We start from the raw sequence: 26217 nt of genomic DNA on the forward strand, positions 1-26217 counted from the left end.
ACTGGGAACAGTGGTAAGGCCTTTCTCCTGTGTGTGTCCTCTCATGTGATTTAAGGTCCCCTGATTGGGTATAACTCTTTTCACACTGGGAGCAGTGGTAGGGCTTCTCTCCTGTATGTATTATTACATGCTTTTTCAGGTTCCATACATTGATGAATCTCTTTCCACATTGAGAGCAGTGGTATGGCTTTTCTCCTGTGTGTATTTTCTCATGATCTTTCAGTTGACCTGCATGGATAAAATCTTTTCCACACTGGGAGCAGAGGTAAGGTTTTGTTCCTGTGTGTGTCCACTCATGTTTTTTCAGGCCCGCTGATGAAAAAAATCTATTTTCGCACTGGGAGCAGTGATAAGGCTTCTCCCCTGTATGTATCCGTTCATGCATTTTCAGGCCCCTCAACTGAGCAAAACATTTTACACACTTTGAGCATTGGTAAGGCTTCTCTCCTGTGTGTGTCCTCTCATGCATATTCCGGTCCCATAACCGGATAAAACTTTTTTCACACTGAGAGCAATGGTAAGGCTTCTCTCCAGTGTGGATTCTTTCATGGTCTTTCAGCTTTCCTAACCACCTAAAACCCTTTCCGCAGTGGGAGCAGTGATGTGGTCTTGCTGGTTTGGGCTTCTCTTGGTCTGGTTCCCCTGAAGGATTATTCCCGCTGTCAGAGCAAGAGTCTGGTCTCTGTCCTGCCAAAGACAAACAGCATTTAGTTAAACAGAGAGACCTGAATGAAAACGTCACATGATAATAACACTTCTATGACGTTTAATCCAGTTTTTTTAAATATTTAAAACACCTAAAGGACCTTATAACACCATTGAGATTCTACAAAACAAATAATGTAGAGCTTCAGCCTGATATTGCTGTTTACTAATCTGTATCATTCCATTTCTCCGTGCCCACAGTGGGAGGGAGTGAGAGTGGCTGGCTCACACAGCAGCCTACAGCAAAACAGGGACAGGCAGATACTTTCAAAGCGAGGCCCCCCGGCCAAACCCTCCCCTAACCCGGACGGCACTGGGCCAATTGTGCGTCGGACTATGGGACTCCCGATCACGGCCGTTTGTGATACTTCCCGGGATCGAACCTGGGTCTGTAGCACTAGACGCCTCTAGTGACGCCTCTAGCACATTAGACCGCTGTGCCACTCAGGAGGCCCTGCTTAACTATTGTTTATTAACGGTCAACATCTCAGCATCAATACAGGCATGCTGGTCACTGCAGTAGCATGGTAGGTACGAGTGTTGCACACATTAGTGTCCACACTGCAACACAAAAACAATACTATTGTTACATCCCTTCTCTTATTTGTGTGAAATCTGACCATGACAACATAACCACACAACTGTATACAGTGTCTCAAAACTGTCAGAATTACCCAATATCAATTAATACTGAAAAATAATATACTGGACAAAAATATAAAACGCAACATGTAAAGTGTCGGTCCCATGTTTCATAGGCTGAAATAAAAGATCCCAGAAATTTTCCATACACATAAAAAGTTTTTTTCTCTCAAATTTTGTGCACAAATTTGTTTACATCCCTGTTAGTGAGCTTTTCTCATTTGACAAGAAAATCCATCCACCTGACAGGTGTGGCATATCAAGAAGCTGATTAAACAGCATGATCTTTACACAGGTGCACCTTCTGCTGGGGACAGTAAAAGGCCACTCTAAAATGTGCAGTTTTGTCACAGAACACAATGCCACAGATGTTTCAAGTTTTAAGGGGGCCTGCAATTGGCATGCTGACTGCTTGAATGTCCAACAGAGCTGTTGCCTGAGATTTTAAAGTACATTTCTCTACCATAAGCCACCTCTCCAATGTTGTTTCAGAGAATTTGGCAGTACATCCAACTGGCCTCACAACTACAGGCCACGTGCAACTATGCCAGCCCAGAACCTCTGTCTGAGGAGGGGGAGAGGGGTGCTGAGGAGTATTTATATCTGTAATATTGCCCTCGTGTGGGGGGAAACTCATTGTGATTGGCTCCCAAGTAGGTGGGCCTATGCCCTCCCAGGCCCATCCATGTCGGCGCCCCTGCCCAGTCATGTGAAATCCATAGATTAGGTACATTTATTTCAGTTGACTGATTTACTTCTATGAACTGTAACTCAGTGAGATCTTTGAAATTATTACATGTTGCGTTTATATTTTTGTTCAGTTTATATTCACTTCCAGTGACATAAAATAAAACAGTTTCAAACATGTTCACGCCCCTCCCCCCCTTTTTTTCCTCAGGGTCAGCTGACACTTTTCTATTCCATTTTCATTATTTAAAAAGCACATTTTCTGTCCATTTTGGTTTTTCAAAGTCAATGTTCAAAGTCTTTCAGGTACTCTGGTCTGACTACTGTGTGGCCTGATCTGGTAGTGACAATGTGTTGTGTGTCACCAGTAGTACTATCTGAAGTTGAAATGGTCTCCATCAGTCTGTTTGTCCCAACAGTCCCAGGTTGACTTGCTCTGTGGTTGAGTTATGATCCCATCTGAGATGGCTACGATTCCTCCTATGAATACCTCCAGTGTCAAGTTGAACTTGGTATGATCTGACGTCCACAGATTTCAGCACTGTAGCTTTTCTTGAGAATGTGTGTGGTTCCACAGATTGAGAGAAGGGGAAAGTGTTAAAATCCAATGTTCCCATGTCCTTAGCATTTCTGTCATAGTAGGTTGCTTGTTTTTTTTTTTTTTGGGGGGGGTTGTATCAGACCTTGTCTTGTTTGTTTTTATCTCTGGTTGTAGAAGACTGTGCCTTATGTGTAGAAGGGTTCTGGTTCTCCTACTCAGCAGTCTTTGAGCTGGGCTCGCGTTCAGTCCTTGCAAAGGGGTATTGCGATGGTCCAGTGTAGCCAGGTAAGGGTCTTTGCCTGCTGTTTTGGCTTTCAGCTGTTTTGACGTCTTAACGGCGGACTCTGCTTTCCTATTACTTTGAGGGAATACTGAGGTCCATTATCAGAGAAACAGACATTTGGTATCCTTTGCCTTGCAAAGTGTGATTTAAGCTTGCAGATCACAGTAGTGGACTTTGTCAGGTAGGTACTGTAGTCAATTTCCCAGAAGTAGGAAAAATAATCCACTGTAATCAGATAATCTCTGTTGTCAAAAGGTGAACAGGTCTGTGCCTACCTTTTTCCATGATCGGCTAGGCAGCTCATGTGGACAAAGTGTCTCCTTTTGGTGTTTTGCATCCATAGACCTGCAGATGTAACACTTTTCTATGAATGTCTTAACCTGTATGTTCATGTCTTGCCAGAATACACATTCTCTTGACCTCCTGAGAAATCTTTCAATCCCAATGTGAGAAGAGTGAATCCAGTTAGTTATTTCACCTCAGAGGGTCTGGGATAACTGCTCTTTCTCCTCTGAATATGATTCCATCTTGAACACTCAGTTCATCTTAAAACGAGTAGTAGTGTATGACATTGCTTTTCGCCATCTCCAGCATATCACCCCCTCCCGAAATCAAAATATAATCTGCGATGACGTGTATTCCGGGTAAACCCTCCAACGCGTGGCTCAATTCCCTTAGGAACATTTCAGGTGCTGGGATAATCCCCACTGGCATCTTCAATCATTTGTATCTCCCACACAGTGTAGAGAATGTAGTCAGATAGCGTGACTCTTCTTCTAGCTGTACATGCCAGAAACCATTCTTGAAGTCACACATTGTGAATACTCTTGCTTTTGATAGATCCAGTAAGATGACATCTACTGTTGGTAGAGGAAAGTGACTTATCTTTAGTGGTTTTCAGTCTACACATATTCTCAGTTTACAATTTTACAATCACAAGGCTGGTTATCCAGTCTGTGCTTTTCTCCACCAGTGTAATAATCCTTCTGCCTTGAAGGCTGCTCAACTCTTCTTTCAACAGCTTCATCATTGCGACTGGAACTATTCTTCTTTTAGGTAGTTTCACTGACTCCACCTTGTGGTCAATCTCAAATTTGTAGATTCTCCTGTGAAGAGATCAGAATATTCTCTCTTATATTCTCCATAGTCCAATGACCCTCTGTTTCCGTACCCTCTGTTACAATGCTATCCACAGCAAGACTGTTCTCAAGCTGCACTTTCACTAGGTTCATGGCCTGAACTGCTTTACTGCCTAGTATTGGCTCTGTTTGTCAGTTTAATCTTGCATTTGCCCAGTGGCTCTAGTGTGATCTTGTTGTACATCACTAGGACTTGTTTTGTTTTCTAAAATTTGAGTGACCGGTTTCAGTAGATTTATTGGGATAATATTACAGCTTACTCCAGAATCTAACTGAAATCTCACTAGTTATTTGCCAATGAGCATTGCAGAAAAAAACTGACTAGGTTTCATCTGTTGTGTATTTTACGATGTTTACACTGTAGTAACACTCAGAATTTCCTCGTATTTCTCGTCTGTCTCAGCCACTTTATCCACTCATTTTCCTTTCCCTTGCTTTGACATGCACTTTGCAGCAAAATGATTGTCCTTCTCACACTTTTTACACTGCTTTCCAAAAGCTAGGCATTTATTTTTATTTCTCTCATGTGTTTTCCCACAGAATTTGCATGAGATTGGGAGGAATCTTAGAACTTTCCTCCATACAGAATCTTTCCACATCCTTTCAATGGGGTTCAAGTCCAGTGTCTGAGAAGACCATTGTCTTGTTGACTTAGTGGTCAATTAACTTCTTTGTGGATTTTGATCTTTGCTTGGGGTTATTGTCTTGCTGGAAGATCCTCTTCTGGACAACTTTCAGCCTCCTGGCAGACACAACCAGGTTTTTGGCTACAATGTCCTGGGGCTTAATTTATAAACGCTGCGTAATATATACCCCAAAACGTGTGTGCACCCGTTTGTACACAAAAGTTGGCATTTATTTAAAAAATGTACTTGACGTGAGAACTTCCTGCAAACTTTAGAGCATGCACACACTTTCTGGTGGGTGAAGTATTGCTTTGCAAGCAGGGTAGGCTTAAATCCATTTGAATTCAATAACTTTTTGATAGCACCCCTTTTGACTTGAACGAAACCCTCCATACATATTTGCCCACTGTAGAAGTGCTCAGAAAGTGACCTTTTGGACCTGAATGCCAAAACATTCAAGAGATTAAAAGGTGGTCAAAGTTGACCTATCTGGCTTACCATGAGACATCTATGTCTTTGTCACTGGAAAAGATAAACGGTTGAGATTGATAAAATTTTAAATCTAACAAACAATGCTGTCAAACTATTTGATCATTTGTATTAAAACATTTTTTTTCCCCAATTGCGTCAACTCGCATGATTTAGCATAGAATCGATTTTACATAATCTGAGGTTGTGTTGTGCCCGCCATCGGTTGAGACAACATGCTCTTGAATACAGGGTGGGTGTCATATTTTGGCTGACAATACAATTTAAACGTCAACTTTGAAAAATGGTACCACAAAGATGGTTGTAGGTCCACACAGAGAATGTTAACTTGAATGGGAATATCTGTTGTTATACACTACAGGTCAAAAGTTTTAGAACACTCATGGGTTTTTCTTTATTTTTACATTGTAAAATAATAGTGAAGACATCAGAACTATGTAATAACACATATAGAATCATGTACAGTCATGGCCTAAAGTTGAGAATGACACAAATATTATTTTTCACAAAGTCTCCTGCCTCAGTTTGTATGATGGCAATTTGCATATACTCCAGAATGTTATGAAGAGTGATCAGATGAATTGCAAAGTCCCTCTGTGCCATGCAAATGAACTGAATCCCCAAAATTTCAGCCCTGCCACAAAAGGACCAGCTGGCATCATGTCAGTGATTCTCTCGTTAACACAGGTGTGAGTGCTGACGAGGACAAGGCTGGAGATCACTCTGTCATGCTGATTGAGTTCGAATAACAGACTGGAAGCTTCAAAAGGAGGGTGGTGCTTGGAATCATTGTTCTTCCTCTGTCAACTATGGTTAGCTGCAAGGAAACAAGTACCGTCATCATTGATTTGCACAAAAAGGGCTTCACAGGCAAGGATATTGCTGCCAGTAAGATTGCACCTAAATCAACCATTTATCGGATCATCAAGAACTTCAAGGAGAGCGGTTCAATTGTTGTGAAGAAGGCTTCAAGGTGCCCAAGAAAGTCCAGCAAGCGCCAGGACCGTCTCCTAAAGTTGATTCAGCTGCGGGATCGGGGCACCACCAGTACAGAGCTTGCTCAGGAATGGCAGCAGGCAGGTGTGAGTGCATCTGCACGCACAGTGAGGTGAAGACTTTTGGAGGATGGCCTGGTGTCAAGAAGGGCAGCAAAGAAGCCACTTCTCTCCAGGAAAAACATCAGGGACAGACTGATATTCTGCAAAAGGTACAGGGATAGGACTGCTGAGGACTGGGGTAAAATCATTTCCTCTGATGAATCCCCTTTCCGATTGTTTGGGCATCCGGAAAAAAGCTTGTCCGGAGAAGACAAGGTGAGCGCTACCATCAGTCCTGTCTCATGCCGACAGTAAAGCATCCTGAGACCATTCATGTGTGGGGTTACTTCTCAGCCAAGGGAGTGGGCTCACTCATAATTTTGCCCAAGAACACAGCCATGAATAAAGAATGGTACCAACACATCCTCCGAGAGCAACTTCTCCCAACCATCCAGTGTCACGGGTGTCGTAGAGATTGGACCAAAACGCAGCGGGAACGTGTAAACTCATCTTCTTATTTTATTAAGGAAGGAAAACAAAAGAAACACGTATACAAAAACAACAAACGACACTAAACAGTCCCGTCAGGTGCACGAACACAAAACAGGAAATAACTACCCACAAATCCCATAGAAAAAACACCCCTCTTAAATAGGACCTTCAATTAGAAGCAACGAGGAGCAGCTGCTTCCAATTGAAGGTCAACCCAATAAACACCACATAGAAATAGACATACTAGAACTAACATAGAAATAGACTAACAAAGAACATAGCCCAACAAACCCCGAAACACTCTAAACAAACACCCCCTGCCACGCCCTGACCAAACTACAATAACAAACAACCTCTTTTACTGGTCAGGACGTGACATCCAGGAACAGTTTGGTGATGAACAATGCCTTTTCCAGCATGATGGAGCACCTTGCCATAAGGCAAAAGTGATAACTAAGTGGCTCGGGGAACAAAACATCGATATTTTGGGTCCATGGCCAGGAAACTCCCCAGACCTTAATCCCATTGAGAACTTGTGTTCAAACCTGGGTGGACAAACAAAAACCCACAAATTCTGACAAACTCCAAGCATTGATTATGCAAGAATGGGCTGCCATCAGTCAGGATGTGGCCCAGAAGTTAACTGACAGCATGCCAGGGCGGATTGCAGAGGTCTTGAAAAAGAAGGGTCAACACTGCAAATATTGACTCTTCGCATCAACTTCATGTAATTGTCAATTAAAGCCTTTGACACATGAAATTCTTGTAATTATACAGTGGGGCAAAAAGGTATTTAGTCAGCCACCAATTGTGCAAGTTCTCCCACTTAAAAAGATGAGAGGCCTGTAATTTTCATCATAGGTACACTTCAACTATGACAGACAAAATGAGGAAAAAAAAAAAATCCAGAAAATCCCATTGTAGGATTTTTTAATGAATTTATTTGCAAATTATGGTGGAAAATAAGTATTTGGTCACCTACAAACAAGCAAGATTTCTGGCTCTCACAGACCTGTAACAACTTCTTTAAGAGGCTCCTCTGTCCTCCACTCGTTACCTGTATTAATGGCACCTGTTTGAACTTATCAGTATAAAAGACACCTGTCCACAACCTCAAACAGTCACACTCCAAACTCCACTATGGCCAAAACCAAAGAACTGTCAAAGGACACCAGAAACAAAATTGTAGACCTGCACCAGGCTGGGAAGACTGAATCTGCAATAGGTAAGCAGCTTGGTTTGAAGAAATCAACTGTTGGAGCAATTATTAGGAAATGGAAGACATACAAGACCACTGATAATCTCCCTCGATCTGGGGCTCCAAGCAAGATCTCACCCCGTGGGGTCAAAATGATCACAAGAACGGTGAGCAAAAATCCCAGAACCACACGGGGGGACCTAGTGAATGACCTGCAGAGCTGGGACCAAAGTAACAAAGCCTACCATCAGTAACACACTACGCCGTCAGGGACTCAAATCCTGCAGTGCCAGACGTGTCCCCCTGCTTAAGCCAGTACATGTCCAGGCCCGTCTGAAGTTTGCTAGAGAGCATTTGGATGATCCAGAAGAGGATTGGGAGAATGTCATATGGTCAGATGAAACCAAAATAGAACTTTTTGGTAAAAACTCAACTCGTCGTGTTTGGAGGACAAAGAATGCTGAGTTGCATCCGAAGAACACCATACCTACTGTGAAGCATGGGGGTGGAAACATCAAGCTTTGGGGCTGTTTTTCTGCAAAAGGACCAGGACGACTGATCCGTGTAAAGGAAAGAATGAATGGGGCCATGTATCGTGAGATTGACCACTAGCATGGTGGAGAAGTGTGCTCTTCATGGATGAATCCGGTTTCAATGAACACAATTGCATTTTATCAATGGCAATTTGAATGCACAGAGACAACGTGACGAGATCCTGAGGTCCATTATCGTGCCATTCATCCGCCGCCATCACCTCATGTTTCAGCATGATAATGCACAGCCTCATGTCGCAAGGATCTGTACACAATTCCTGGGAGCTGAAAATGTCCCAGTTCTTCAATTGCCTGCATACTCCAGACATGTCACCCATTTAGCATATTTGGATGCTCTAGATCGACATGTACGACAGAGTGTTACAGTTCCCGCCAATATCCAGCAACTTCACACTGCCATTGAAGAGGAGTGGGACTAATTCCACAGGCTACAATCAACAGCCTGATCAACTCTATGCGAAGGAGATGTGTTGTGCTGCATGAGGCAAAATGGTGGTCACACCAGATAATGACTGGTTTTCTGATCCCACACCCCTACCCTTTTAAAGTATCTGTGACCAACAGACGCATATCTGTATTCCCAGTCATGTGAAATCCATAGATTAGGGCCTAATGAATTAATTTAAATTGACCGATTTCCTTATATGAAATGTAACTGAGTAATATCTTAAATTGTTATATGTTGCGTTTATTGTTCAGTGAGTCTTTTTATGGGGCACACTCATAAAAACTGTCATAAAACTGTACGAAATGGTCTTCCGTCGTAGGCTATGTAGCAATGTCACAGATATTTGAATTACATTTTTGACAAAGCATTTAATAATATATATATTCAAATAACCGTGCCCATCCCTAGAAGTATTTTGAGTAGTTATATACTTTTTTGCCATGTAACAGTGTAGATAAATACTGGTGCAAGACAATACTTTTTTTGCTAAAATAAAATATGAGTCAAGTATGTTCTTTTTTTGGCATCAGACTTACCTAATTCTCACTTGAAACATAGTTTGTTAGGCCAAATCAGTGGTTCCCAAGCAGGGGTACTAGGATCAAATCGTTATTTGTCACATGCTTACTTACAAGCCCTTAACCAACAATGCAGTTTTTAGAACAATAAGTGTTAAGTAAAAAAATAGATAAGTAAATAGAAAATAAAAGTAACAAATAATTGGGGGTACTTGAGAACTCATGAGACCATTGGCCTACTGTTAAAATGCACATGAGGGGGTACTTCAGGGGTACTCCTGGCAGGGCAAAATTCAGTTGGTGGTAAAGTGACAGAAAAAGGTTGGAAACCACTGGGCTAAATTATACATTCTGTTAACATCTGACTCCAGAGTGATGTGTTCTTACAACGTGTAGTCTGACAGTTCAGATTTAGATATAATGTATCACAAAGTAGTTTGAATATAGTGATACACTTTTCAAAGTGACTTTAGTTAAGTAAACTATTTTTATTAAGGATAGCTTTAGCGTAGCTTAACTTCCAGTGTGAAATAATTGGTAGCGTGGTAAGCTATATTTTCAGAGTAGTTTGCCAACACTGTAGCTAAGCATACAAATCGTGCCCTTGGTGCCATCATTAAAGTGTAAAGCCATGGGTGGCCTATCTTTTTAAATGTTTTACAAAACTGTTTGATTTATTAGTACTACCTATTATTACATATGCTGCAGCAGTATGGGGCACAGAAATTATACTTAATTCTGTTTTTAACCATGCTTGCCGATTTTTAACTGTGGGTAAATACACGCCAAATGCTGCTATTCAAGGCGATATTGGCTGGAAAACTGAGCCAAAACTGGCCAGCGAGTGATTTGAAATTGTTGCATGTATATTTTTGTACAGTATAATTATGTTCTGGCCCCCTGACCATCGGCTTGGAGGAAACAAAAAAGAAAAACTTTTTTAAATGTATTTTTTTTTTTTTAATCGGCCTGTGGCTAAATCTAGTTGCCTACCCCTGTTCTATGGCATCACCAGTGGCTATGTATTATTTTTTATTTTTTTTACATTTGCAGAGATTTTGCAGCATGACAAATGAACATCTATGTAAACGTGCATTTTTTTATGGGCTTGTGATGTTGCAATTGCAAAGTGTTATGGTTTTTCCATTTATGTTTTGAGGTTGGACTTTAGCATGTTTAGCTCTTTAGCACAGGGTGCGCACGGATCGGTGTCACCTCTTAAGTCAGTATGTGTTACACCTGTACTGGTTGCCGTCTCATTAGTGGTAACGTGTTTCACCTGTGCTGGCCTAGGTGGTATTTAAGAGTGGCTGGCCCAGTGTTCCAGATAGATGCGGAGGGTGAACAACTTTAGTTGATGCGCCCTATTTTGAACTCTAGACAAACAATCCTTTATTTAATCTATCCAATTTCAGTTTTTGCCACCTTTGTGGTTTGCTTCCTGTCTAAGTTTGGGGTGGTTTTAAGTTTTGTTTGCCTGTTCTTGGGCAAATTTAGTGGGTCTCATGGTGGGTGTCTTTTAGGTTCCAGTTGTTGCTAGTCAACTTTCAGTGGACACCCCCCAAGACTGTCTTTCTGAACCCCTCCTAAAACCCCACCTGTTTCATGTTGGTTGTTGGTCAGTGACTGTTACTTCCCCCTTCTGTTTGAGTGACAGTTGAGTTTTTTCTTGCTTGGGAACGTAACAAAATGGGGGATCGTCTGGGGTCTTGTTTCCCATGAGTACGGTACTCGCTCTAGTCACCTACTCTGAAGCTCTGCTGTGCCCAGATATGTGTTCAAAATACACTATTGGGTTGTTTGTCACTGGCATCCACCTTGAGATGTTACGAGATTGGTGGAATCATTTTGAAAGTTGCATAAACACACAGGCTAATAAAATCAATAAAGCCATGGGGCTTCAAGTTGGATGCATTTGTGGAAAACCCAACATGGGAGATGATAGATAAATGTACAAAGGCGAAAAGGCTTTATATTTCAAAGCATTATGACATCAAAGTTGCATCTGGCGATCCAAAAGCAGTAGTCAGAGTTGATCGGTGCTTTGGTGGAGGAGGAAATCCTTTCAGAGAGGGAGGATGATGAAAAGGGTCCTACGGGTGGTAGAGTAAACCCCGTAGACATGCAACTGCGAGTAGTAGAACTAAAGGCAAAATGGGAACAACAGAGATTAGAGTTTGAATACAAGGAAAAAGGATGTGAGGAGAGGTTGGAGCAACACATTTTTAAGACAAGATGAGTGTGCAGTCAAACAACAACGAGAACGTGCAGCAAGACAAGAACAAGAAGAACGTGTGCATGCTATTTGATTAAAAGAGATGCAGCTGGAAGCACTCAGTATCCAGTGAGGCAAACCTGCACCCTCAGAGTTTGATCTTGGTCGGAACAGCGGACTTGTACCGCCTTTCAACAAAAACGAGGTGGATGTATATTTTACCCTGAGTGGACTGCCACATCCCTAAAATTGCTGTGAGATATTTGGTCACTGTTCCTCCAAATGTTCTTGTGGGAAAGGCTCAAAGTGTACGCCGCTTTCTCTCTTGACCAGAGTTCAGATTCTGACACTGTTAGGGCTGCTATCCTTCGGGCTTACGAGCTGGTCCCAGAGGCATACAGACAACAGTTCCGTAAATGACAAAAGCCAGAATCACAAAGCCATGTTGAGTTTGCAAGGAAACAAGCGTGTCTTTTTGATCGGTGGTGCGGTTCTCAAGAGGTCAAGGACCTTAAGAATTTAAAGACACCCATACTTCTAAAACTGCCTTCACGAAAGGGTTGCGACCTACATTTATGAGTACAAGGATCTCACTCTTGGGAAAGCTGCCGTTCCTTCGGATGAGTTTGTGTTGACACATAAAACGACCTTCACAAACAAAGTACCCAGTAGTTATCCCTATGAAAAAAGCAATCCAAAGAAGTTACCTCCTACTGCAAGGTTACAGTCCCTTTCTACATTACCCAAAGATAAAGATCAGCAAAAAAATGTTTTTTCGTATCTGCCAGTTTGTCATTACTGCCGTGAGACAGGACACATTATCTCTCAGTGTCCTAAGTTGAAACAGAAAAATGACAGAGAGAGAAAAAGCCATTTCTTCTTCTGGGAGCACTCCAGCCCATTAAGTCTCTGGTTGGGACTGATCGATCTCCTAAAGAAGATTTTGGAGAGTGTTTTCCCTTTGTCTTGACACTTCTGCAACTGGTTACAGTGTGTTAATACAAGGCATGGAGATGGGTTGCATGGAAGTTCCTTTATATAATGTTGAACTCGTGTCTGATATTATTTCTGGTTCCGTTGTCGTTGGAGTGAGGCCTAGCCAACTGGTGAAGTGTGCCTCATTCATTTTGGGAAACGATTTGGCTGGAGGGAAGGTGTGCCTCATTCATTTTGGGAAACGATTTGGCTGGAGGGAAGGTGTGCCTCATTCATTTTGGGAAACGATTTGGCTGGAGGGAAGGTGTGCCTCATTCATTTTGGGAAACGATTTGGCTGGAGGGAAGGTGTGCCTCATTCATTTTGGGAAACGATTTGGCTGGAGGGAAGGTTGTGCCAAATCCTGTTGTTTGTAAGGAACCCAGAGTAAAGGAACCTGATGGGTTATCAGAAAAGTACCCTACAGTGTTCCCAGCGTGTGCCGTTACACATGCTATGTCTAAGAAAGTCCCCGGGAGCAAGTCTAGTGTTGAGGAGGATGTCAGCAATCCCACTATGGTCGATCTGCAAACATGGACAACAACAGTCTAAACATAGCTAGGGCAATATGTCCACTAGATGACAGCAAAGGGACCTCTCACAACCCTACAGGAAAGATGAGAAATCCAGATCTACATTTAAACCAGGATACTTAGTGGCCTGTAGTTTGTAAATCCAAAAACGTTCCCCTTGGTTTAGCTGTTTAAGATGGTCCCCTTTTCTAATTGAGGCTGGGATATGATCAATAACCATAGCTTGTAGGGAGGCAGGGTTGCTGTGATCTAGAGTACTATAAAATAGATGGCTCACCTATTCTTACCACTTTGCCCAGTCATATTCAAGGTTAGAATTACCTTTTTATGGGTTCTGATACTTCTAGCCTTGACATGCATTTTTGATAACATATCTACAGTATTTCACGTTTTAATGTGTATAGTATTGCTTACTATGTGTTGTCCAATAAAAAAAATGTAAACAATTTTTTAAATCCAAGATGGCGTAGCAGTCAGACGTCTTTGTCCTTCGTCTTGTCTTGTCCCATGTATATATCTTTTTATATATTTTTCTCCGCATATATTTTTTATATTTTTCTAAATTTCAACTTCAAAATACTCTCCTGCAACCCGCCTCACCCAATGTGGTGTGGATCTGTTTTTTCTAAACGTATTTTTATTTACCACGGAACCGGAATCCACCAACAGAAGCTATCCAGATCACTAGCTATTAGCTAGTGCTCAGCTAACCACTGCGAGCGGTCATCAGCTAACCTTTAGCGCGGAACGCTCTCGCCAGTTTGTACAATGCGACTCAAACCAGAGCATACCGGACCTAATTTCTCTCCATATCCCCGGATTCCTACCGCAAGCTCTGGACCTTTTCACCTGGATCATCGCAGCTAGCTAGCTGCAATCCGAGTGACTACTCCTGGTTAACATCTGTCCCTAAGCAAGTACCAATTAGCCTGGAGCTAGCACATGCTAGGCCAATTCTCCTGGCTAGCTGAAGAGGCCCATCAGCCACTCCTGGGCTACAATACCGGGACTCCTTCTACTGCCAGTACGGGGCACGGAACCCCGCCGACCCTTCACGACTGGACTACGACATAATTGCTCGAGGGGGTACTCAACTGGCCCCTAAATCGCAACGTCCCCTGTATGCCGCTAGCTGTCTAGAGCATATTGGACTGTTAGCTGAATAGATCCATCAGACAATTTCTTGGGCCACTATACCTATTTTGCCAATTGGAGTTGGACCCCTCTGCTAATCAGAAACCTACTAATCCTTCACGACTGGTCTATCGACGTCACCGCACGCGGAGGCTAAAACAGACTTTCCTCCGTCGAGACGTCCCTCTAAGGCCCTTCTGCTAGCCCCGGCCTGCTAGCTGTCTGAATCGCCATGTCTCCAACCAGCCCAACCACTCACTGGACCCCTATGATCACCCGGCTACGCATGCCTCTCCCTAATATCAATATGCCTTGTCCATTACTGTCCTGGTTAGTGGTTATCGTCTTATTTCACTGTAGAGCCTCTAGCCCTGCTCAATATGCTTTAACCAACCATTTAGTTCCACCTCCCACATATGCGGTGACATCACCTGGTTTAAACATCTCTAGAGACAATATCTCTCTCATCATTACTCAATGCCTAGGTTTACCTCCAGTGTACTCACATCCTACCATACCTTTGTCTGTACATTATGCCTTCAATCTATTCTATCGCGCCCAGAAACCTGCTCCTTTTACTCTCTGTTCCGAATGTACTAGACGACCAGTTCTGATGCCGTACCCTTTTCCTACTCCTCCTCTGATCCTTTGGTGATGTTAAGGTTAATCCAGGCCCTGCTGTGCCTAGCTCCACTCCTACTCCCCAGGTGCTCTCATTTGTTGACTTCTGTAACCGTAAAAGCCTTGGTTTCATGCATGTTAACAGCAGAAGCCTCCTCCCTAAGTTTGTTTTATTCACTGCTTTAGCACACTCTGCCAACCCGGATGTCCTAGCCGTGTCAGAATCCTGGCTTAGGAAGACCACCAAAAACCCTGACATTTCCATCCCTAACTATAACATTTTCCGACAAGATAGAACTGCCAAAGGGGTAGGGCTGGGCGATATATCGATATAAAAAAAATATCGATATATTTTAAAAATGTGATATGAAATTAGACCAATACGCATATATCGATATAGTTGAAATTTGCGCTTTGATCCTTGCTCCAAGCAAACTGCAGACCCGGAGCTCTCTGCGCTGCTCCCCGCCCCTCCTCTTTCATGCACAGAGGGGGGAGGGGCAGGAACAGACACTTCAACAAACATGGAGGAAGCAACAGCGTCTGCGGAGCGTTTTGAGGAGGAATTGGTTAGTAAAAGAAAAAGCATTGGCTCAGTAATTTGGAGATGGTTCGGATTCAAAGTATCAGATGAGCAACAAAATCACGTTATATGTAGGCAGTGCCATAAAAAAGTTACAGCCAGGGGTGGAAGCACTACAAATCTTTTTCACCACCTAAAACAGTGGCACAAACTGCAATACGAAGAGTGTGTGAAACTGCGCGCTGCAGAAGCCCCAGCCGCAAGCCGTCGACAACCCGAAAAAGCTCCAGCCCCGAAACAAAGCTCACTGCAAACTTCATTTTTCCGCAGTGTGCCTAATGTCTACCTCAAGACAGCATTACTGTTTATCAAAGTAAAAAAAGAGGGGGAAAATGTTTATTGAGTTGATAGTCTGTTTCTTGTGCAACTGGTTGAGGCTGTTCAGATAAGAAATTGAGTTAACAAAAAGCAAATAGTAATCTCAGGCTGATGTTTAAAAAACATTTTCTCAAACTGAGCACTTTATTTTGTTCTTTATTTATATATAATTGCTGCCCTTACTAGGGTTTGTCATATTTTATTATTTTGTAATGTTCGTTATTTGCATCTGTGGATTTGTTAGAAAGGAGAAGAAATCTGTAATTTGATTTTAATAAGCCATTTAAAGTTGTCAAACTAAAAAAAAGTTGACTTTTCTCATAAATATATATAATATTTATTTCAGAAAAAGATAGGCCCATTTTATAGGCTATTTTTGTTTAAGATATTTTTTTTAATTTAAATGTGCACCTTATGGAGCTTTGCTTTCAAAAAAGGTACTCCTGTTGTTATACAGTGTTTATGTTTACATGTTATTTGAACAGCTGAGCATTTAATCTGAACCAGGTGAAGAGCCCTGTTTATTATTTATTCATTTGATTTTTCAACTGTTCACTGAAATAGCCATTTTCAATAAAACTACTTGAGACATGTCATATCTGGCTTTGACTTTGACTGAACATTTGCTCTCACTTTGCGGAAAAAATATTGGGATATATATCTTATATCGATATTCAGCCTAAATATATCGGGATATGACTTTTGGTCCATATCGCCCAGCCCTACAAAGGGGGTGCGAAAAAAACATTGTTGCACCAATGTGTACCTAACCATAAACATCAACGCCTTTCTTAAAATCAATACACAAGTACATATTTTTAAACCTACATATTTAGTTAATATTGCCTGCTAACATGAATTTCTTTTAACTTGGGAAATTGTGTCACGTTCTGTGCAACAGAGTCAGGGTATATGCAGCAGTTTGGGCAGCCTGGCTCGTTGTGAACTGTGTGAAGACTATATCTTCCTAACAAAGATTGCCAACTTCACCAAACGGGGGATGATTTAACAAAAGCGCATTTGCGAAAAAAGCACAATCGTTGCACGAATGTACCTAACCATAAACATCAATGCCTTTCTTAAAATCAATACACAGAAGTATATATTTTTAAACCTGCATATTTAGTTAAAAGAAATCCAGGTTAGCAGGCAATTTTAAACTTGGGAAATTGTGTCACTTCTCTTGCGTTCAATGCACGCAGAGTCAGGGTATATGCAACAGTTTGGGCCACCTGGCTCATTGCAAACTAATTTGCCAGAATTTTACGTAATTATGACATAACATTGAAGGTTGTGCAATGTAACAGGAATATTTACACTTATGGATGCCACCCGTTAGATAAAATACGGAACGGTTCCGTATTTCACTGAAAGAATAAACATTTTGTTTTTGAAATTATAGTTTCCGGATTTTACCATATTAATGACCTAAGGCTCGTATTTCTGTGTGCTATTATGTTATAATTAAGTCTATGATTTGATAGAGCAGTCTGACTCAGCGGTGGTAGGCAGCAACAGGCTCGTAAGAATTCATTCAAACAGCACATTCGTGTGTTTGCCAGCAGCTCTTCGCTGTGCTTCAAGCATTGAGCTGTTTATGACTTCAAGCCTATCAACTCCCGAGATTAGGCTGGTGTAACCGATGTGAAATGTCTAGCTAGTTAGCGGGGTGCGTGCTAATAACGTTTCAATCGGTGACATCACTCGCTCTGAGACCTTGAAGTAGTTGTTCCCCCTGTTCCCCTGGAGCGATGGGTAACGATGCTTCGAGGGTGGCTGTTGTCGATGTGTTCCTGGTTTGAGCCCAGGTAGGGGAGAGGAGAGGGACAGAAGCTATAATGTTACACTGGGAATACTAAAGTGCCTATGAGAACATCCAATAGTCAAAGGTATATGAAATACAAATGGTATAGAGAGAAATAGTCCTAGAATAACTACAACCTAAAACTTCTTAACTGGGAATATTGAAGACTCATGTTAAAAGGAACCACCAGCTTTCATATGTTCTCATGTTCTGAGCAAGGAACTGAAACGTTAGCTTTTTTACATGGCACAAATTGCACTTACTTTATTCTCCAACACTGTTTTTGCATTATTTAAACCAAATTTAACATGTTTCATTATTTATTTTATTGATGCATTATATTAAGTTTAAATAAGTGTTCATTCAGTATTGTTGTAAATGTCATAATTACAAATAAATAAAAAATAATGTAAAAAAAAGATTTAATATTTTTTTTCAAATATTTTTTGTTAATTAAAATATATATATAAAAAAGTATTTTTTTTATTTAGAAAGAAATGAGCTTTTTTTAAAATGTATTTATACATTTTCTTTTTTTTCTCTTATTTTTTTTAATTATTATTATTATTTATTAATTTATTTTATTTGTATTTCTTTATTTTTATTTAAAAAAATTTAAATCGGCCGATTAATCGGCATGGGCTTTTCTGGGTCCTCCTATAATCGGTATCGGAGTTGAAAAATCATAAAATCGGTCGACCTCTAATCCGGTCCATGGTCAAACGACCACCCCTCATCACTGTCAAACGCTTCAGCGAGCAGGCCTTTCTAATTGACCTGGCCCGGGTATCCTGGAAGGATATCGACCTCATCCCGTCAGTAGAGGATGCCTGGTTATTCTTTAAAAGTGCCTTCCTTACCATCTTAAATAAAAATGCCCCATTCAATTTTTTTTTTTTACCAGGAACAGATATAGCCCTTGGTTCTCTCCAGACCTGACTGCCCTTGACCAGCACAAAAACATCCTGTGGCGTACGGCATTAGCACCGAATAGCCCCTGTGATATGCAACTTTTCAGGGAAGTTAGGAACCAATATACACAGGCAGTTATGAAAGCTAAGGCTAGCTTTTTCAAGCATAAATTTTCATCCTGTAGCACAAACTCAAAAAAGTTCTGGGACACTGTAAAGTCCATGGAAAATAAGAGCATCTCCTCCCAGCTGCCCACTGCCCTGGGGCTAGGAAACACTGTCACCACTGATAAATCCACTATAATTGACTATTTCAATATGCATTTTTCTACGGCTGGCCATGCTTTCCACCTGGCTACCCCTACCCCAATCAATAGCCCTCCACCCCAAACAACAACTCGCTCAAGCCTCCCCATTTCTCCTTCACCCAAATCCAGATAGCTGATGTTCTGAAAGAGCTGCAAAATCTGGACCCCTACAAATCAGCCGGGCTAGACAATCTGGACCCTCTCTTTTTAAAATGATCTCCCGAAATTGTTGCAACCCCTATTACTAGCCTGTTCAACCTCTTTCGTATCGTCTGAGATTCCCAAAGATTGGAAAGCTGCCGCGGTCATCGCCCTCTTCAAAGGGGGAGACACTCTAGACCCAAACTGCTACAGACCTATATCTATCCTACCCTGCCTTTCTAAGGTCTTCGAAAGCCAAGTTAACAAATAGATTAGCGACCATTTCGAATCCCACCGTACCTTCTCAGCTATGCAATCTGGTTTCAGAGCTTGTCATGGGTGCACCTCAGCCATGCTCAAGGTCCTAAACGATATAACTGCCATCGATAAGAGACATTACTGTGCAGCTGTATTCATCGACCTGGCCAAGGCTTTTGACTCTGTCAATCACCACATTCTTATCGGCAGACTCAACAGCCTTGGTTTCTCAAATGATTGCTTCGCCTTGTTTACCAACTACTTCTCTGATAGAGTTCAGTGTGTCAAATCGGAGGTCCTGTTGTCCGGACCTCTGGCAGTCTCTATGGGGGTGCCACAGGGTTCAATTCTCGGGCCGACTCTCTTCTCTGTATACATCAATGATGTCACTCTTGCTGCTGGTGATTCTCTGATCCACCTCTATGCAGACGACACCATTCTGCATACCTCTGGCCCTTCTTTGGACACTGTGTTAACAAACCTCCAGACGAGCTTCAATGCCATACAACTCTTCTTCCATGGCCTCCAACTGCTCTTAAATGCAAGTAAAACTAAATGCATTCTCTTCAACCGATCGCTGCCCGCACCTGCCCGCCCGTCCAGCATCACTACTCTGGACGGTTCTGACTTAGAATATGTGGACAACAAATACCTAGGTGTCTGGTTAGACTGTAAACTCTCCTTCCAGACTCACATTAAGCATCTCCAATCCAAAATTAAATCTAGAATCGGCTTCCTATTTCGCAACAAAGCATCCTTCACTCATGCTGTCAAACATACCCTCGTAAAACTGACTATCCTACCGATCCTTGACTTCGGCGATGTCATTTACAAAATAGCCTCCAACACTCTACTCAACAAATTGGATGCAGTCTATCACAGTGCCATCCGTTTTGTCACCAAAGCCCCATATACTACCCACCACTGTGACCTGTACACTCTCGTTGCCTGGCCCTCGCTTCATAGTCGTCGCCAAACCCACTGGCTCCAGGTCATCTACAAGTCTCTGCTAGGAAAAGTCCCACCTTATCTCAGCTCACTGGTCACAATAGCAGCACCCACCCGTAGCACGCGCTCCAGCAGGTATATCTCACTGGTCACCCCCAAAGCCAATTCTTCCTTTGGCCGCCTTTCCTTCCAGTTCTCTGCTGCCAATGACTGGAACAAACTGCAAAAATCACTGAAGCTGGAGACTCATATCTCCCTCACTAGCCTCAAGCACCAGCTGTCAGTGCAGCTCACAGATCACTGCACCTGTACATAGCCCATCGGTAAATAGCCCATCCAACTACCTCATCCCCATACTGTATTTATTTATCTTGCTCCTTTGCACCCCAGTATCTCTACTTGCACATTCATCTTCTGCACATCTACCATTCCAGTGTTAAATTGCTATATTGTAATTACTTCGCCACCATGGCCTATTTATTGCCTTACCTTCCTAATTTGCACATACTGTACATAGTCTTTTTCTACTTCATTATTGACTATGTTTGTTTATTCCATGTGTAACTCTGTGCTGTTGTATGTGTCGAACTGCTTTGCTTTATCTTGGCCAGGTCGCAGTTGTAAATGAGAACTTGTTCTTATCTAGCCTACCTGGTTAAATAAAGGTGAAATAAAAAGTTAATAAAATAAATAAATTATGTAGACACTCCCTCTTCAAATTAGGGTTGATTGGAAAAAGCTGTTCAAAAGATGACATTGTATTACCTTATCTTTGTACTCCCTGACGAAGGCCATGCAGCCAAAATGCGTCAGATTTTTAAACTTTGTTTCGATTGAACATGCCATAAAAAATAAAGGCATTTTAATGAATTATATGAAGAGTGCCTTGGTCCTCCTTTCTTTTTGATGTTGAAACCATACTTCACCCGCTACGATCAGAGAAGTCAGTGGAAACCGGTAGTGATGTTCTGCCTGTAGCCACTGCTGTAACCGGAGACTATAGTCCTCAAGAGTACGAGGAAAGCCCAATACACCCTGTGCTGGTTGATCGGTTGTCTGTCCCAGAATCACCCAGAGTGCACCGCATGTAGTGAATCTGTTATTCAATGTGTCTGTATGGGCTGATAGCAGTTAGGCCAAAAACTATTTTTCATCAGATAATTTCACAAATATTTTTTTGATACTTCAATGAACCTTAAAATTAAAAATCAAAACATTAAAAATATAAAATGGTACATATTCGATCCATTAACGTTTTGTTGGTGGCCCTCACTCTTTGTAGCCAGTACATAACATATTCAAGTGTAGAACTTATGTAAAGTGCCCCTTTAAAACCTCACATTAGTTCAACAACTGAAGACAAAGTTTGTGCCCCTGTTTTTAAGACAGTCCTCCTACTTACTGGTGTTAATCAGAAATGTTGTCTCCTCTTTTAATTCATCCTCCTCTTTAGCTGTGACAGTCTTCCCCTCTTCCTTTAATTCCTCAATCTCCCCTTTCATTCCAAAAACGTCCTTTTCTTCTTTCACTGAAACATCCTCCTCTTTCACCCTGAAAGCTTCTTCCACTCCTATCACTGTGACGGTCATCTCCTCCTCCTCCTCCTTTTTCACTCCAAAAACGGCATTATCTTCTTTCACTGAAACATCCTCCTCTTTCACCCTGAAAGCTTCTTCCACTCCTATCACTGTGACGGTCATCTCCTCCTCCTCCTCTTTCACTCCAAAAACGGCATCATCTTCTTTCCCTGTAACATCCTCCTCCTCTTTTATCCCGAAAGCTACTTTTTCCTCTTCTTTCACTGTGATAGTAATTGCCCCTTCCTCTCCTTTCGCTGTAATATTCTTCTCTTCTTCTTTCACGACAATGTTCAGACCCAGAGCTTCTTTCTCCATCCAGCAGACCTCTTCACTAGCAGGGGGCGAGTAGCTCGTCATGTTCGGGGATGTAGCTAACGTTAGCTGGTTAGCATTAGCGAATAGCCTAGTTCAAGGCTATCTTAACCAGTACTAACTAACAATGTAAATATTACATGAAATGGAGTAACTAGTAAATATGCAGACAGTGAGTTCAAAATCGCTAAAGGTAATATACAAAAAAAAAATCTAAAAAGCTCAGATGTTTCGGTTTTATATACGCTAGCAAGTTACACCACTGTGAAACAGGCAAGAATACGTACTTTTGGGGTCACGGATTTTGGAATCCTTCAGAATAAGAGTCCCGTCCTGTATACTTTGTACATTTATAATTTGGGTGAAAGTGAGGGAAAATGTGCACAATTATTTATATATTTTATACTAGTTATCATACAAAGAATAATTACATCAGATATGTGATTTATTTGTAATTTTTACAAGCTTAAATGATCAACAATCGTTTTTGTTTGGTGTGTACTATCATTTATTGTATCATAAACAATTTCTGTCACAGAAAAAGAGTGCCCATTTTACTCATGAGCACTTTTAGGTTTCGGTTCAAACACTTAAAAGACACACCCTCGTCCACTTACTCTAGCCTTATGGTGATTTAGAGGTTAACCCAGGCCCGTGTGTCCCAAGGCGCTCTCATTTGCTGACTCCTGCAACCGTAAAAGCCTTGGGTTCATGCATGTTAACATCAGAAGCCTCCTCCCTAAGTTTGCTTTATTCACTGCTTTAGCACACTTCGCCAACCCTGATGTCCTAGCCGTGTCTGAATCCAAGCTTAGGAAGGCCACCAAAAATTCTGAAATTTCCATCCCCAAATACAACATTTTCCGTCAAGACAGAACTGCTAAAGGGGGTGGAATTGCAATCTACTGTCGAGATAGCCTGCAGAGTTATGTCATACTATCCAGGTCTATGGACCCTCTCTTTCTAAAATTATCTGCCGAAATTGTTGCAACCCCTATTACTAGCCTATTCAACCTCTCTTTCGTATCGTCTGAGATCCCCAAAGATTAGAAAGCTGCCACGGTCATCCCACTCTTCAAAGGGGGTGACACTCTAGAGCCAAACTGTTATAGACCTATTTCCATCCTGCCCTACCTTTCTAAAATCTTCGAAAGCCAAGTTAACAAACAGATCACTGACCATTTCGAATCCCACCGTACCTTCTACACTACGCAATCTGGTTTCCGAGCTGGTCATGGTTGCTCCAAGGTCCAAAACGATATCATAACCTCCATCGATAAAAGACAGTACTGTGCAGCCGTCTTCATTGACCAAGGCTTTCGACTCTGTCAATCACCACATTCTTATCGGCAGACTCAATAGCCGTGGCTTCTCAAATGTCTGCCTTGCCTGGTTCACCAACTAGTTCAGTGTGTCAAATCGGAGGGCTTGTTGTCCAGACCTCTGGCAGTCTCTATGGGGGTGCCACAGGGTTCAATTCTCGGGCCGACTCTTTTTTATGTATATATCAATGATGTCGCTCTTGCTGCGGGTGATCATTTGATCTACAAACCGCCAGACAAGCTTCAATGCCATACAACACTACTTCCGAGGCCTCCAACTTCTCTTAAATGCAAGTAAAACAAAGTGCATTCTCTTCAACCGATTGCTGCCCTCACCCTCCCACCCGACTAGCATCACAACTCTGGGTGGTTCTGACTTCGAATTTGTGGACAACTACAAGTACCTGGGTGTCTGGTTAGACTGTAAACTGTCCTTCCAGACTCACATTAAGCATCTCCAATCCAAAATTAAATCTAGAATCGGCTTCCTATTTTGCAACAAAGCCTCCTTCACTCATGCTGCCAAACATACCCTCGTAAACCTGACCATCCTACCGATCCTTGACTTCGGTGATGTCATTTACAAAATAGCCTCCAACACTCTACTCAACAAACTGGATGTAGTCTATCACAGTGCCATCCGTTTTGTCACCAAAGCCCCATATACTATCCACCACTGCGACCTGTATGCTCTCGTTGTCTGGCCCTCATTACATATTCGTCGCCAAACCCACTGGCTCCAAGTCATCTATAAGTCTATGCTAGGTAAAGCTCCGCCTTATCAGCTCACTGGTCACCATAGCAACACCCACGCGTAGCACGCGCTCCAGAAGGTATATTTTACTGGTCATCCCCAAAGCCAACACTTCCTTTGGCCGCCTTTCCTTACAGTTCTCTGCTGCCAATGACTGGAACGAATTGCATACATCACTGAAGCTGGAGTCTTATATCTCCCTCTCTAACTTTAAGCATCAGCTGTCAGAGCAGCTTACTGATCACTGTACCTGTACACAGCCAATCTGTAAATAGCACACCCAACTACCTCATCCCCATATTGTTATTTATCCTCTTGCTCTTTTGCACCCCAGTATCTCTACTTACACATCATCATCTGCACATCTATCACTCCAGTGTTAATGTTAAATTGTAATTATTTTGCCTCTATGGCCTATTTATTGCCTTACCTCCCTGCTCTTCTACATTTGCACACAATGTACATAGATTTTTCTATTGTGTTATTGACTGTACGTTTGTTTATGTGTAACTCTGTGTTGTTGTTTTTGTCGCACTGCTTTGCTTTATCTTGGCCAGGTCACAGTTGTAAATGAGAACTTGTTCTCAACTGGCCTACCTGGTTAAATAAAGGTGAAATAAAATAAAAATAAATATTGTGATATTTGTTATGAATAAAGTGTGCTTTCTTTGGACCAAAACTCTTGACTTTTCTTATAAAGAAATTGTACTACAGTGTGTTGACAATTCTTCAGAGTGTCCACCAGAAGGAATATTATAAGGTATTTTGGTATGACAATGCGTCCTATGACGCCGGACTATATTTTAACCATATAGTGTCCATGCAGCCTATTTTAAGCTGTTTGACCACAGTACAAGTCCAGCAACACTTTCTATGACCTAGCTTGTTGTTCAAACTCATCTGATTTGTATTCTAGGGACTCTAATGATTAGACTGGACCCTTGTTTTATGGACACACAATCAATGTTTTTTCCAATACAGTGCTATATTGGTACAGTCTATTACAGTGTATTGCATTGGGGGATATGGAGGGGGCAGAGTGAAAAGCCAGCAGCAGGCTGGCCTCCAAAACAAATCATATTTGGTTAGTAGAGACCCTACTGAGTATTTCCCACCCCGCTTTAGCAGAGACAGGTAGCAAGGTTCTCTCTGCAGTACTATATTTGTACCGTATAGTTTCCAGGTGCCCATGCAACTTATTTGACCACAGTAAAAGTCCAGCAACATTTGCTATGACCTAACTTTTTGTTCCAGCTCACCTGTTTTGTATTCTGGGGGCTCTAGTGAGTGCACCTATCCAGTGTATGTGAGAAAAATACACTGCTCAACAAAAAAAAAGGGAACAATTAAACAACACAATGCAACTCCAAGTCAATCACACTTCTTTGAAATCAAACTGTCCACTTAGGAAGCAACACTGATTGACAATACATTTCACATGCTGTTGTGCAAATGGAATAGACAACAGGTGGAAATTATAGGCAAGACACCCCCAATAAAGGAGTGGTTCTGCAGGTGGGGACCACAGACCACTTCTCAGTTCCTATGCTTCCTGGCTGATGTTTTGGTCACTTTTGAATGCTGGCGGTGCTTTCACTCTAGTGGTAGCATGAGACGGAGTCTACAACCCACACAAATGGCTCAGGTAGTGCAGCTCATCCAGGATGGTACATCAATGTGAGCTGTGGCAAGAAGGTTTGCTGTGTCTGTCAGCGTAGTGTCCAGAGCATGGAGGCGCTTCCAGGAGACAGGCCAGTACATCAGGAGACGTGGAGGAGGCCGTAGGAGGGCAACAACCCAGCAGCAGGACCGCTACCTCCGCCTTTGTGCAAGGAGGAGCAGGAGAAGCACTGCCAGAGCCCTGCAAAATGACCTCCAGCAGGCCACAAATGTGCATGTGTCTGCTCAAACGGTCAGAAACAGACTCCATGAGGGTGGTATGAGGGCCCGACGTCCACAGGTGGGGGTTGTGCTTACAGCCCAACACCGTGCAGGACGTTTGGCATTTGCCAGAGAACACCAAGATTGGCAAATTTCGCCACTGGCGCCCTGTGCTCTTCACAGATGAAAGCAGGTTCACACTGAGCACGTGACAGACGTGTCAGAGTCTGGAGATGCCGTGGAGAACGTTCTGCTGCCTG

The 26217-nt window shown here is 42.2% G+C and overlaps 1 protein-coding gene across 1 annotated transcript in view; it reads right to left on the reverse strand.

The window, feature by feature from the left end:
* The window catches only part of LOC106611083 (zinc finger protein 883), a 23927-nt gene extending 1640 nt beyond the window's left edge, over positions 1–22287 (reverse strand). The window contains exons 1-2 of the mRNA XM_014210949.2: positions 21511–22287; positions 1–687 (exon numbers count right to left, since the gene is read on the reverse strand). The exon at positions 1–687 is cut by the window's left edge and continues 1640 nt beyond it. Coding sequence (XP_014066424.2) covers positions 1–687; positions 21511–22045 — 1222 coding nt within the window. The 5' untranslated portion in view covers positions 22046–22287. The remainder of the gene's footprint in view (positions 688–21510) is intronic.
* Positions 22288–26217: the final 3930 nt, after the last annotated feature.

This window comes from Salmo salar, chromosome ssa09 (assembly GCF_905237065.1).
Source record: "Salmo salar chromosome ssa09, Ssal_v3.1, whole genome shotgun sequence".
Classification (NCBI taxonomy): domain Eukaryota; kingdom Metazoa; phylum Chordata; class Actinopteri; order Salmoniformes; family Salmonidae; genus Salmo; species Salmo salar.